The 15523-nt window shown below is 38.2% G+C and overlaps 1 protein-coding gene across 1 annotated transcript in view; it reads left to right on the top strand.

The window, feature by feature from the left end:
- The first annotated feature begins 1138 nt into the window (after positions 1-1138).
- The window catches only part of CAAP1 (caspase activity and apoptosis inhibitor 1), a 62670-nt gene continuing 48285 nt past the window's right edge, over positions 1139-15523 (top strand). Inside the window, exons 1-4 of the mRNA XM_043487061.1 lie at positions 1139-1567; positions 5407-5607; positions 7024-7108; positions 8048-8123. Coding sequence (XP_043342996.1) covers positions 1262-1567; positions 5407-5607; positions 7024-7108; positions 8048-8123 — 668 coding nt within the window. The 5' untranslated portion in view covers positions 1139-1261. The remainder of the gene's footprint in view (positions 1568-5406; positions 5608-7023; positions 7109-8047; positions 8124-15523) is intronic.

Raw genomic sequence — 15523 nt, 5'->3', positions numbered from 1 at the left:
ACATAATCTCTAGAGGTACTCCCCAAATTTGCTCTCCCACTGCTGCCATCATACACTTCTCTTTTTCTTTTGCACTTCTTGCTTCAAATCCCTTTAAAAAATGGCCTGGGATTCTCTTATTGGTCACCTTCACTCCTAAACTCTTCTTGCTTTCCTCCCCTTCAAAAAACCAAGAACTAGTACGAAACAGCAGTTGATGAGGAAAGAAGGAAAAGAGAAAAGGTAGGAACACTGATATGCCAATAGTATTGTATTCCTGCTCCCCATTCCTCAACAGAAAGAACTAATTTACATTTAAAAGGTCGATATACTTATTTTAGTAGGTAAATGGTTAAACAACATCAGACTATTGAGCATGAGGAAACACCGTTCTAATCTGTGGAACAGTATTCAACATTGTAAGCCAAGAATCCAAGTTAAAACTAATCATATGTTAGAACTTACTTTTATAAAGATTTCAGTGTATCGGTGACATTTTAAATTGCCTCAGCCTTTCTTTTTCAAGCAAACTCGATTACATAAAACAAGAAAAATAACGTGCTGATAACTTTTGATCAATTTCTTTTTGGGGGTACAAAATAATGTAACTTTTCCCTTAAGTTATTTACGGCGGCACTTTTCTGACATGTTCCAGACGGTCAATAACCAAGACACCAGTATTTGACTATTAAATAAACTGAGAAGTGATAAATAAAAGTGCCAAGTGCCTTCAGAAGTGAAAATGAATCATGCCTAGAAAGTAGTGTTAATGGGGAAAAATAAAGAAGCAAGAGACTGCTCTTGTACAATTTCTTAAAACACATTAAACAAAAAATTGTCCATGTGATGATGATAATGAGTTTCTCCTAAATTTGCCTCATTGTTGTCGTGTCAAACAAAAACTGAAAGACAAATGAAATCAGAAGATCAAACAATATACCTTCACCTTACTGTGTATTGTATACTGACAAAGTTGAAAAACAGTATCAACAAGGCAAAAAGCTACTGTAACGCTCCACCTATGGTTCTTTGTGTATGGAAACATACAACCAGCATCCGGCCGCAGTGCTCACCCGCCCTCAACCTCTACAGCCAACCTCCGCAGTAGGCGGAGGCAGCTTGATCAGCCCCCACCCAGCCTTCAGAAACGACTCTCAACGTTTGCGGCGCGACCGGAAGTGACGTCAAGCTGCGACGCCAGCGCCTGCAGCTTGCCGCTGCGGGAGGCATTTGGTCTATCTGGAGACGGCGTCTCTCACCGGATGGTTGCTAGAGTGGGATCATGACGGGAAAGAAGTCCTCCAGGGAGAAGCGGCGCAAACGAAGCGGTCAGGAGGCGGCGGCGGCCCTCGCGGCGCCGGACCTGGTCCCCGCCGTCGGCAGCAGTGGCAGTGGAAGCACCAGCGGCTGCGGGAGCGCCAGCGGCTGCGGGAGCGTCACCTGCTGTGGAAACACTAGCGTGAGTGGAAGTGTCACCGGCGGCGGGAGCGGCGGCAGCTGCTGGGGTGGCAACAGCGTGGAGCGCGGTGAGCGTCGGAAGCGGAGAAGCACTGACTCATCTTCCAGCGTCGCCGGCTCTCTGCAGCAGGTGCGTGCGCGTCTTTCTCGCCGCTTCTCGAAGCGGCCGCGTTTTCAGAAGGCGGGCGAAGAGCGGGATGTGACTGCGGGATGCGTAGCCTGCTATCGCTCCTGTTAGCGCTGCGGTCCTACAGGATCCGGTGTCTGAAGTGCACGTTCCTAACTTCCCTTGAACCCCACCCTCGCACGACTTGAACTTAAAATTTCTGGCTTTGCTGATCGTCTGACCCATGTTGCCTTTAGCTCCTTCCACTCCTGTGGTCACCTTTCAGGTCAGTTCAGTTCAGTTCAGTCGCTCAGTGGTGTCCGACTCTTTGCGACCCCATGAATCGCAGCACGCCAGGCCTCCCTGTCCATCACCAACTCCCGGAGTTTACTCAAACTCATGTCCATCGCGTTGGTGATGCCATCCAGCCATCTCATCCTCTGTCGTCCCTTCTCCTCCTGCCCCCAATCCCTCCCAGCATCAGGGTCTTTTCCAACGAGTCAACTCTTCACATGAGGTGGCCAGCGTATTGGAGTTTCAGCTTCAGCATCAGTCCTTCCAATGAACACCCAGGACTGATCTCCTTTAGGATGGACTGGTTCGATCTCCTTGCAGGGTGGGCACCTTAGCCTCCCTGAAAGGTTTAGTTCAGGAACTAGCTTTCAGTGCCCTTGCAAGCCCCGCTTTACTTCTCTTCATCTACTTGATACAAGATGAGAAAATTGAGGATCAAAGAGATTAAGGAAGTTTACCCGTAGTTAGCAATTTGTTAATAACACCTACATTCGAATCCAATATGTGATTATAAAAGCCCTCTTTACTGTGGTACATATATACACAATGGAATATTACTCAGCTATTAAAAAGAATGCATTTGAATTGGTTCTAATGAAGTGGATGAAACTGGAGCCTATTATACAGAGCGAAGTAAGTCAGAAAGGAAAACACCAATACAGTATATTAACGCATATATATGAAATTTAGAAAGATGGTAATGATGGCCCTATATGCGAGACAGCAAGAGAGACACAGATATAAAGAACAGACTGTTGGACTCTGTGGGAGAAAGTGAGGGTGGGATGATTTGAGAGAATAGCATTGAAACATGTATATAATCATGTGTGAACTAGAGCACCAGTCCAGGTTCGATGCATGAGGCAGGGTGCTCAGGGCAGGTGCACTGGGATGACCCTGAGGGATGGGATTGGGAGGGAGGGTCAGGATGGGGAACACATGTACACCTATGGCTGATTCATGTGAATGTATGGCAAAAACCACCACAGTATTGTGAAGTAATTAGCCTCCAATTAAATAAAAAAAACAAAAGAAATAAAACCCCTCTTTATGCCCCTTCAACCTGGCAAAATACTGCCGTTTAAAAAAAAAGGTTTACTCACATTAGAAGATGCAGGAAAAGAATAAAAACACACAAAAAACAATTACAGGACTGCATGCTTTAAATACATACAACACAAATGATGGGAAATGGAAGGCTTTCTTTATGCTTCCTCATTAATTGTTTGATACGCAGCCCCTTCATTAACTCGTCAGCCATGATATTTCTTATTTTTTGTTATTTTGCATTATCTAAGGCTTTTTTCTTTTTTTTCAACCTTTTAGTGTAGTGTTGAACACAGGCATTCATAGCAGGCATTCTTTTCCCATTCCTTTTTGTAGTAGAAACAGTTTTTTAAATTTTATACCAGTAAGTCTATTTGTCATAGGTTCTGAAAGATATCTGATCAAGTTAAGAAAATTTTTAATTTCTGGTTTTCTGAGATTTTGTGGAGTTTTATCAGATACCTTTAGGGCATTCTATTGAGGGGTCATACAGTTTTCTTCCTTTAATCTGATAATGTAATTTTATTGATAAATTGAATTGTCCTTGCTTTTTGAGATAAATCCTATTTGATTTGTTGATTTGGTGGTTGTACTTGACTATAATTCAGTATTTTTATTAAATACATTTTGTGTTTATGTTAAGTTAAATCAGGTTATGGTTTTTATTTTTGTAGTTACCCTATTTTGTTTTAGTATTGAGCTATGGATTGAGTTGGGAAAACGTAACAGTTTTTTTTTTTCCCATGTATTCCAGAGTAGTTTATATCTTTCTCTCAAGAGTGTACTTGACTGTTGGACCATACAGCTGTTTGGGTCTGGTGGATTTTTCTAGGGGTAGTGTTTTTTTCCTTAATGCCTCTCATCTTTTTTTCTTCCCCACTTTCTTCGATAATTATAGGTATATTCAGTTTTTCTATTCCTTCTAGATTTAGTTTTGGATCAGTTCAGTTCAGTCAATCAGTTGTATCCTGCTCTTTGTGACCCCGTGGACTGTAGCACACCAGTCTTCCCTTTCCATCACCAACTCCTAGAGCTTGCTCAAACTCATGTCCATCGAGTCGGTGATACCACCCAGCCATCTCATCCTCCGTCATCCCCTTCTCCTCCTGCCTTCAATTTTTCCCAGCGTCAGGGTCTTTTCCAGTGAGTCAGTTCTTTGCTTCATGTGGCCAAAGTTTTGGGGTTTCAGCTTCAACATCGTCTTTTCAATGTATTTTCGGGACTGATTTCCTTCAGTATTGACTGGTTGGAACTCCTTGCAATCCAAGGGACTCTGGAGTCTTCTCCAACACCATAGTTCAAAAGCATCAATTCTTCGGCGCTCAGCTTTCTTTATGGTCCAACTCTCACATGCATACATATTGGAAAAAACATAGCTTTGACTAGGTGGACCTTTGTGGGCAAAGTGATGTCTCTGCTTTTTAATATGCTGTCTAGGTTTGTCATAGCTTTTCTTCTAAGGAGCAAGCATCGTTTGATTTCATTTTTGGATATCACCATTCTTACCTTAAATAGTTTGCATATTTTTAGTACTCTATTATTATGAGAAGACCAGTAGTAAGGACTGTGTAAGCATTTGCGTACAGAACTAAACTGTACTTTTATGAGAAGTACTTCATTGGGAAATCTTACAAATAGGATGATGATGTGTGCATTTATAAAATCCATTTTGGTGACAGTATACAAAACAGATTGGCAAGACCTTTGATTAGATGTAGGGAGTCCAGTGTGTGTGAACTCACTCACTCAGTCATGTCTGACTTTTTGTGGCCGTGGACTGTAGCCCACCAGGCTCTCTGTGCATGGGTTTTTCCAGGCAAGGATACGGCAGTGGTTTGCTATTTCCTATCCCAGGGGAATCTCCTCCATCCAGGGATCGAACCTGCATCTCTTGGCAGGCAGGTTCTTTATCACTCATGCCACCTGGAGGTAATCTAGGCAAAAAGGATGTTGCGTTGGATCAGCATTCTGGCAGTAGACTTGAGAGACTGGATAGATTTGGAAAATAGGAGGCAAAGTTGATTGAATTATCTTAAATTACTTGCCTGCTTTGAATATGATTGGATATTTAACAGTTTTAAAAATGACAGTAGCTTCTGGTAAGCAGTGGTACTTAATTATATATGTGATTTGTAACATTTTGCTGCTATCTTGTTTCTTTTTAAGAATTAAGAAGAATGACCATACATACAAAAAATTCTTGGGTGAATGGTCTACTGGAGGAGTATCGTATTCTTCAGAAGTCTGAAATTGTAGAAGATTATTCAGTATTGAGTATATTTCCATTTGTGTGTTGTAAGATATTATTATTTCTTCACTTTTTATCAATTTGCTGATAATTACAGCCTGGAGAGTAATGTCAAAGAATACTGAGTAATTAAATAGTCTTTTCTGTGGTTTTAAATAACTGATTTATGCAACCAAAGAATTTGGAGATGTTTAATAAAGATTTTATTAAATGATGTATGACTTTATAGATGTATTTTTATTGTTTAATGGTTCTTTATGTCTTTTAATTTTAGGAGACCAAATATCTTTTGCCACCTCTGGAAAAAGAGTTATTCTTGGCAGAGCACAGTGACCTTGAAGAAGGTGGATTAGACCTGACTGTGGCATTAAAACCAGTTAGTTTCTATATATCAGACAAAAAAGAAATGCTTCGGCAATGTTTCTGTATCATAGGAGAGAAGAAGTTACAGAAGATGCTTCCTGATGTGTTAAAGGTACTTCATGACATACATTAGCAGGTTCCCCACTATATAGAAATATACAAAAACTTTCTTTGTAGCAGTCATTTTACTTAATGGAAATTATAATTGTATGTTTTCAACTAAGCTACTTCAAAAAGATAAAGGGATTTTGCAGAACCATAATGGCTTTGTGTATTGAAAAATTTGCCAGAAAGAAATGGGACACTTTACTGTATTTAGGTAAGGAATTTTTTGACCTTCTGGGAATAATTCTATTAAATATTGGCAATTTAAGTAGCTAGGTTAGACATACACTGATTCTTTTCTTTTGCTTTAAGAAGTAGTATACTGCTGTGTAACAGTATGTAATAAAAGGAAGAAAGTGAAAGTGTTAGTCACTCTCATGTTAGACTCTTTGTGACCCCATGCACTGTAGACCACCAGGCTCCTCTCTCCATGGAATTCTCCAGGCAAGAGTACTGGAGTGGGTTGCCATTTCCTTCTCCAGGGGATCTTCCCGATCCAGGGATTGAACCCCGGGTCTTCCACGTTGCAGTCAGACTCTGCCAACTGAGTCACCAGGGAAGACCACAGTGTGCAATGATAGTTGATAATAGCCTGTATTTCATTAAATTCATAAATGTTTTTCTATGTTTATTTCTGAAAATTACTCAGAAACATATGTGGTGTTGTAATTTTACTGATATGGAAAAAAGACTTGGACAAGTTAAACCCAACAACATATATATCTAAGATGAATGGAGCCAGGGCTTGAATATGTAAGCCTTTAGTGGTATTAGCCTAACATAAATAGGAGAAGACTATTGAGAGTCCCTTGGACTGCAAGGAGATCCAACCAGTCCATCCTAAAGGAAATCAGTCCTGAATATTCACTGGAAGGACTGATGCTGAAGCTGAAACTCCAATACTTTGGCCACCTGCTAAGAAGAGCTAACTTATTTGAAAAGACCCTGCTGCTGGGAATGATTGAGGGCAGGAGGAGAAGGGGATGACAGAGGATGAGATGGTGGAATGGCATCACCGACTCAACGGACGTGGGTTTGGGTGAACTCCGGGAGTTGGTGATGGACAGGGAGGGCTGGCGTGCTGGGGTTCATGGAGTCACAAAGAGTCAGACACAACTGAGCGACTGAACTGAACTGAAATAGGCTGCTGTTAACAATATCTGGGCACCTGACTCACTCTTTAGTTTGTTCTTTCATAGTAAACATTACTTTAATATTCCAATTAAAACTATAAATTATAATGTTTGCTTGTTAGCTGGAAGGTCTTCAGATTTTATCCCATAAAAAAGATTTTTGTGACTTTTCATTGACTGCACAACTTTGCTAAGCAAGACTTTTTTTGTTTTTTAAATGCTTGTTGTTTTCTAGTTTACTTTGGTGCTGTATTATATAAATGCATTTTTAAAAATATCATTTTCTTTAGAACTGTTCAATAGAAGAAATTAAAAGACTTTGCCAGGAACAGCTAGAGCTCCTGTCTGAAAAAAAAATTTTGAAGATTCTTGAGGGTAAGAATGCATATTTCTACCTTCTGGTAACTTACTATAGATATTTAATCCTGTATTTAGCATAAATCATGAGGTATTTTTACTTGACTTCAGCTTTATTCTTAGTCATTAACTAATGAATATTTTTACTTCTCTGTATACAAAATTATAGTTTATATCTTAGAATAGCATCTCTGGAATGGACTTGTTGATGTATGTGAGGTTTTTCCAAATCAGTTATATAGGTAAGAACTTTCAAGTTTGTGTGAAAAAAAAAAAAAAAATAAAAAAGGTTATCCAAAATTCTATAAAAAATTAATTATTAAGAAGGCAAAGGCTTCTCTTAAGATATTTTTTGCTTTCTCATTGCTTCTAATTATCCATTGAATACCATTTCTGCTCTAATAAGAGCCAAATGCAGAGTTAGAATAATTTCTTGCAAATTCCTGACATTTGTCTGTCTGCCTAAAGTAAGACTCTTCTTTGTGATACATTACCTACAGAATTTTGGATTTTTAAGGTGGTTTTTTTTTTTTTGACTCTACAAGGATTTTACTATTAGCATTACAAGAGAAGGAACAAAAAAATGGAGACTTTGAATTTCTAGAGATAACGTCTTTTTTTTTTTTACCGAGATAACGTCTTTTTAAAATGTAAAATGGTTTAATGGAATTTGTAACTAAGAAAAGATGTGTACATGTGTGTATAGTCTGTAAGTATATATATGTATATATACACATTCTTATTTATATACATTTTGTGCATTTATAGAATAGATAAATAGGATAGATACCTAAAAAGGCATTTTAAATATAATAATTAAAACTGTCATCTTTCAACAACTATCCGGTTTCTTAATCTGTCACTTTATAGATGAAACCTTCTGTATAATGATAAGTTGCTCTGACTTTTTGTCTTATAAGTGTGTTTTCATTTTTTTTTTTTAATGTCATTCACCAGGTGACAATGGTATGGACTCTGAAATGGAAGAAGAAGCAGATGACGGCTCTAAGATGGTATCTGATTTAGTTAATCAGTAAGTTAAAAGCATTTATTGTAATTTCAGAATTGCTTTATCATCTCTGGTGATTTCTTACCTCAAGAATGTGATTGTTTTTCTGTGTTATAGTTATATAAAGAGGTTCAACAATGTTGGATTGATTTTTTTACTTGTAGTGATTGGTCTTTTTGATTTGTGAGGGTGGAATTAATTGCTTTGAGGATTAAGATAATTTTATTAAACTGCTACTCAGAAACAGGACTATAACAGTGCCAACACTGAAGCAGAATCACATCTCTCACTTGGAATTTGAATATATATACTACTACTGATACCCACTGTTTATTAAGTACTTACTATAACAAACATGTTAATAGTTTAGAAGACTTTATCTCACTGAATTCTCCTACATACCTCTTAATGTTTGGTGATAATAGCATCTTTTCATGGATCAGAGAGTAAGCTGGTTCATTTGATATCAGTTCAGTCGCTCAGTGGTGTCCAATTCTTTGCGACCCTATGGACTGCAGCATGCCAGGTTTCCCTGTCCATCACCAACTCCAGGAGCTTGCTCAAACTCATGTCCATCAAGTTGGTGATGCTATCCAACCACCTCATCCTCTGTCGTCCCCTTCTCTTGCCTTCAGTCTTGCCCAGCATCAGGGTCTTTTCCAATGAGTCAGTTCTTTGTTTAATATAGGTACATTTAATTTGACTATTGTGATGGTGAAAAATAGCTGAGTTTTGGAATGCCAACTAATTAAGAAATGACATGCTAATTTTCTAGGCTATTCTGCTCTGCCATGGGCTTATTAAACTTTCACCCACTAATTTTATCATCTGTTCTGATTTTTTACTAAAATATTTTTTTTTGGTCATCACCAAAGACTGACTTGTATCTCTGTTTGCAAAGTTTGGCTGTAGGCAGTAGCCCAAATAAAAACATAACCAGAGATAGTAACATAAATCAGTAGCACATATTTAAACTGAAACCTGAGTATATTTTCATTTCTAATACAGTGCTATTGGGTAAGTATCACTGGAAAAAGACAATTTAATTTCATATTATAACTATAGAGAGAGCATCAGCTACTTATACTGAAGCACTGAAAAATCATTGTATCTTGGCTGCCTCATAATCAGTAGATTTTTGGTCATCACATTCATCTTGCCTCAGAATGTCATAGGATGGTTTATACTTACCCACAAAATATAAAATGTACACATTTCTACAGTCTTGCTATTGACTTTTTTTCAAAATATGTAGCTTTAAAATGCTTATGTGTATGCTCATCTAATTTAGCTAGTTTAAGCCTGTCACTTTTTAGTTTTACATTTTAGTTTCTTAAATAATCTATATTAATCATCTTGTTTCTTGATGCTTTTTACAGAGCATCAACTTTTGCTTGATTACTTTTATTTTGCCTTTGTTTAAATGTGTTTATTTTTCCAATTTTTGAGGTGTTTTCAAGGTTAAGTCCTTTATTGTTCACACCTGAACACTAATGCTACTTTTCTACTGTTAGAAGCCATTTAATGGATATCTAATTAGATTAGAAATTTGTTTCTTTTTTAAAAATTGCAACAAAGTACAGTATTTGACTTCTGAACTTTTCTAATGAAAAAAAAGGTGATTAGATTCAAAGTGACTATTGTGAAGAACTGAGTTTTACAATGTTACCATGAGATAGGTCATGTTAGCCTTTAAATGCTGCAGTGAGTAGGTTAAGCAATCACATATATTACCCAAAATTGTCATAGTAGCCACTTGTGGACCTGATAAGTGTCAGATCATTGAGATTCTTTTGAGTTATTTGAGTATATAGGCTTTAAAAAAAATCATATTTGTAAGCTACAGGATGCCAAATAAAATAATAATATCAAGAGCATTGTATGCCAGACACTGTTCTAATCACTGTACTTGCCTTCATTCACTCATTGGGTTTGTACACTAGCCTTGTGAGGTGGGTGGTATTAGTATTATCATTTTACAGATGACAGATAAGGTCTAGAAAGATTTGTGTGCCTGAGATCACACAAATGAATGTGGAAGTAGAAGGAGTGTTAGTTATGAAGAGACTTTTAAGTATTCATGTAACTGGACCTGGCTTTAAAACACTTAACCTTCTCTAAAATCACTTTGTACATGTGTAAAATATGGGTAATACTTGGCCCCAATAGGATAATTGGGATTAAATGGTAGTGGAGTGGTAAAGAATCCACCTGCCTAGTGCCGGAGATGCAGGTTTAATCCCTGGGTCAGGAAGACCCGCTAGAGTAGGAAATGGCAATGTGCCTCAGTATTCTTGCCGGGAGAATTCCATGAACAGAGGAGCCTGGCGGGCCATGATCCATGTGGTCACAAAGAGTCAGACATGGCTGAGCAACACTAATGTGACTTGGTTTGTTATTTAAAAATTTTTTTTTACTATTTTGTTACGAATCTTAATTATGAATAGGGAGATACACTGCACTGTGAAACAGTGAAGGTGGGACAGGGAAATAATGTGGGAAAATGTTGGCCTTAGCCCACATTGCTGACTTGACAGTTTGCTGCTTGCTTTGTGCTCAGAGGTCAGTTCAGTCCTGTTAATTTCTGTTGAGTTGAACTGAACCTGGCGGGCACGCTCATATAAACTTCATTCCAGTGCTTCAGCAGAGGGTTGCTAGTTAACATGTTTGGTACTTGGTGCTGAAAAGTTTCATGTTTTTTATTACCTGCTGGTTTTTTACTCTAACAGATAACAGTAGTCTGACCTTTTTGGATGCTGAGGGAACAGTTATGAGTAGGCAAGAACCTTCAAGGAATTCTGCAATTTGGGAGAGGAAAATAAGGCTGAATACATTGAATAGGTAGCTTCTGTGGAACACAGGATTAATAGGCAATAGGAAAGGAAACCTTAGCAAAGTAATGATAACTTGCAAAGAAGTAGAGTTAGAACACAAATGTAGTTTCAGGAACTAAAACAATTCTGAATTCCTAAATTTAGGAGACAAACAACAGATTAGCCATGACTGGAGGCTAGCTACATCATTGTGCTAAGAAATTAAATTGAATAAATAAATACAGAATAGTAGAGAGAAACCACACAGAGAAAGTGTAAATCCTTATGTATAACTCATGGTTACCTGGAAGACAGTTTTAGACCTATCTTGAACATACTAGAAATCCCGGAAAGAGAAACAAATAGCTAGAAAAGAATTGAAGAAATGATAGAAGTAACATTTTTTATTTAAAGACCTAAGACTGTAAGGACAAGGATAACGATCTGGTTATGAGTTGAATTGTGTCCCTCCAAAATTCATATATGGAAGTCCCTAACCCTTAGCACTTCAGAACATAACCTTATTTGGAGATTAGGTCTTTAAAGAGGCGATTTGTTTGTTGTTTAGTCCCTGAGCCATCTCTCATTCTTTTCCGACCCCATGGACTATACAGCTCGCCACGCTCCTCTGTCCATGGGATTCTCCAGGCAAGAATATGGGAATGGGTTTCCATTTCCTTTTCCAGGGGATCTTCCCCACCCAAGGACTGAACCTGCGTCTCCTGCTTGGCAGGCAAATTCTTTACCACTGAGCCACCTGGGAGGCCCAAAGAGGTGATTCAGTCAGTCCAGTCTGACTGGTGTCCTTATAAGACAAGGGAATTTGAGAGCCCTGAGAGACACCAGGGCCGGGCAGACACAGAGCAGAGCCGTGTGGACGCTGTCTGCAAGTCAGGGAGAGGCCACAGAGGAAGCCAAACCTGCAGATACCTTGATCTTCAACCTCCACCTTGCAGAACTGTGAGAAATACATTTTTATTGCTTAAGCCAGCCAGTCTTGGTATTTTGTTATGTGTGTACTTGTGTAAATTTCCTGGTGCAATTTTCCCCCCGAACTTTTTATTTTGGAAAACTTCCAACTTATATTTTGGAGAACTTTAAACTTATGTAAAATTGAATAGAATTATATGATGAACATCTGTATACTTTCTGCCTAGATTCAGCAACAGTAAGATCTTGCCAGTTTTGCTTTCTCTCCCCTTATATTTCTCTTTTTCACCAGGAACCATTTGTATTAGGTCGCTGGAGCTGCCAGAGCAGAGTACCATAGCCTGGCTGGGTTAAACAGCAGAAGCTTATTTCCTCACCATTCTGGAGGAAAGTCCAGGATTAGGGAACTGACAGGGCTCTTTTCTCTGAGGCCTCTCCCTTTGACTTGTATATGGCCACCCTGTTGCTGCCTTTTCACTTGGTTGACTTCCCTTGTGTGTCTCCCTGTTGTCTCTCTCTGTGTGCTATTCTCCCCTTAAAAGGTCACCAGTCATGCTGGATTAGGGCCCACCATTATGGCCTTCAGTCCGTTAGGTTCAGTCGCTCAGTCGTGTCCGACTCTTTGCGACCCCGTGGACTGCAACATGCCAGGCTCTCCTGTCCATCCCCAATTCCTGGAGCTTGCTCAAACTTAGGTCCATCGAGTCGGTGATGTCATCCAACCATCTCTTCCTCTGTCGTCCCCTTCTCCTGCCTTCAGTCTTTCCCAGCATCAGGGTCTTTTCTTTTCTTTTTTTTTTTTTTAGGGTCTTTTCTAAGGAGTCAGTTGTTTGCATCAGGTGGCCAAAGTATTGGAGTCTCAGCTTTAGCATCAGTCCTTCCAATGAATATTCAGGACTAATTTCCTTTAGGATTGACTGGTTTGATCTCATTGCAGTCTGAGGGACTCTCAAGAGTGTTCTCCAACACCATAGTTCAGAAGCATCAGTTCTTCAGCGCTCAGCTGTCTTTATGGTCCAACTCTCATATGCATACATGACTACTGGAAAAACCATAGCTTTGACTAGACAGACCATTGTTGGCAAAGTAACATCTCTGCTTTTTAATATGCGGTCTAGGTTTGTTATAACATTTCTTCTAAGGAGCAAGTGTCTTTTAATTTCATGGCTGCAGTCACCATCTGCAGTGATTTTGGAGCCCAAGAAAATAAAGTCTGTCACTGTTTCCACTGTTTCCACATCTATTTGTGATGAAGTGATGAGACCGGATGCCATGATCTTCATTTTTTGAATGTTGAGTTTTAAGCCAGCTTTTTCATTCTCCTCTTTCACTTTCATCAAGAGGCTCTTTAGTTTTTCTTCGCTTTCTGCCATAAGGTTGGTGGTATCTGCATGTCTGAGGTTATTGGACTTATTTTAACTTAAATTAGCTTTTAAAGGCCCTATTTCTAAAATGGTCACATTCTCAGGTACTGGAGTTAGGGTTTCACATACGAATTTTTTGTGAGCAAATAGTTCAGTTCATAACCTATCAAAAACTAAGTTGCAGATGTCATAACATTTCATGCCTAAACAATTCAGTGTGCACTTCTTAAAAATAAGACCAGTCATCACTCTTCAGAAATAATCAGTATTTCAAGTAGTATCATTTAATGCATTGTTCATACAAAATTTCCCCAATTGCTAAAATAAATTTATAGCATCTTTATTGATTCTGATCCAGAATCCAGTGGAATTCATGTGTTATGTTTGACTGTTAGTATTACAAAGTTGAGTTTTCTTTTTGTTTATTTCTGGGTTTGTTGTTTTTTTGTTTTAATTTTGGCTGTGCTGAGTCTTTGTTCCGTCACATGGGCTTTCTCTAATTGTGGCACACAGACTTCTCTTGTTGTGGTACACAGGCTCTAGAGCATGTGGGCTCAGTAGTTCCAGGTGCATGGGGCACTCTGGTTGTGGTACACCTGCTTAGTTGCCCTGCGACATGTGGGATTTTAGTTCTCAGATCAGGGATTGAACCCACGCCCCCTGCATTGCAAGGTGGGTTCTTAATCAATGGACCACCAGGAAAGTCTGAAAGCTGAGTTTAAAGAGAAGATACAGATAGAAGAGATAAAAGCTTAATGAATAGTCCAAGAACTTAGTTCACATCTTAAAGGAACTTAAAAAATAACAAATCAAAAGGAAGTAGAAAGAATAACAGAGGTAAACGTTAAAACTAAAGACATAGAAAATAGAAGGATAAATTTGTAAACTTGATTTTTGTAAAGGCAAGAAAATAAGATGAATTCTTCTTAGATCTGATTAAGGAAATAAGTGGAGAGCAATTAAAATCGAGATTAGTGAGGAAGGAAGAGTCATGTATTTTATGAGTTTGAAAGAATAGTGAGAAACCACATGCAGCATTGTATAAACAAATTTGAAGCTAGCAAATGGATATTCTATCAAAATACACATTAACCAAATTAACTTCTTCCTAAAGTTGAAAACCTGAAGAGATTAACAAACAAGAAATTAGAAAGGTAAAGAGATCTGTTGAAAAAGACAAGGTGAATCCACAGCATTACTTAAAATATTCAATACTTGTTACGTGTTTATAGCTAATAAAATGTTCAATAATGTTATCTGTTATAATTTCAAATAGGTTACACCTGTGCTATTTAAATTAGTCCAAGCCCTAGAAAAAGATGAAAAGATCTTCAATTTACTTTATGACTTCTCCATAGTTTTAATATTCCAAATCTCATACATAGTGTCAAAAAAAATGTGGGGGGATTATAGGCCTTCTCACTTGTGACTATAGATGCAAAAATTGTAAGTACAACATTAGCATATAGAATCCAGCAGTGTATTAGTGAATAATTATACTACTGACCAGGTAGGATTTACTCTGGGAATTTATAGCAGACTTAATTAGAAAGTCTTTTAGTGTAATTCATTTCAATAAATTAAAGGAGAAAAGTTCAGATAAGTAGATGCTAAAAATGCCTTTGATAATACCCAGCAGTCATTTCTAATATAAGCTATAGGTGAAAGAGATATAGAAAACTATTCAGATACAGTAATGACCCTTTGACCAGACTTAACCACCCACTTGGTGAACTAAAATGAGGAATCAGACAAGACCGTTCGTTTTCAACATTTCTTGAAGGTTCAAGCAAATGCAGTTAGACTAGAAAAAAACAAAAAGCCACACATATGCAACGTGAGTGGTAGAAAGTAATTAACTGGTCAAAGGCAGCTAAAAAGATGGGATGATGGAAGCCCAGAGATTGGGGTGATGTACTCTGAAGATGGAGAAAGGAGCGAAAAGCCAAGAATGCAGGTAATCTTAAGCTGGAAAAGACAAGGAGATGAAACCTCCAGAAGAAATGCGGCACTATCTATGCCTTGATTCTAGTGTCCCAAGACTCACTTGGGATTTCTGACCTGAGAACTACAAGGTAATGTAAGGTATGTTGTGTTAAGCCACTATTGCCTCTGTAATTTGTAACAGAGGCAATAGAAAACTAATGCAAGGTACTTGACATAAAACCAGAGTTACAGATTGTTGCCTATAGCCATAGAGATATTTTGCTCAAAATTTAAATATTTAAAGTTTCAGATGGTTTCCAGCTTTTAAAAATCAGGTGATAGTTCACCAAAATTTTGATTTTTGAATTGCTTAGAAATCAGATCAGCTTTT

Source organism: Cervus canadensis, chromosome 14 (assembly GCF_019320065.1).
Source record: "Cervus canadensis isolate Bull #8, Minnesota chromosome 14, ASM1932006v1, whole genome shotgun sequence".
Lineage (NCBI taxonomy): Eukaryota > Metazoa > Chordata > Mammalia > Artiodactyla > Cervidae > Cervus > Cervus canadensis.
The sequence above is the reverse complement of the archived record's forward strand: the minus strand, read 5'-3'. Positions and strand labels throughout refer to the sequence as shown.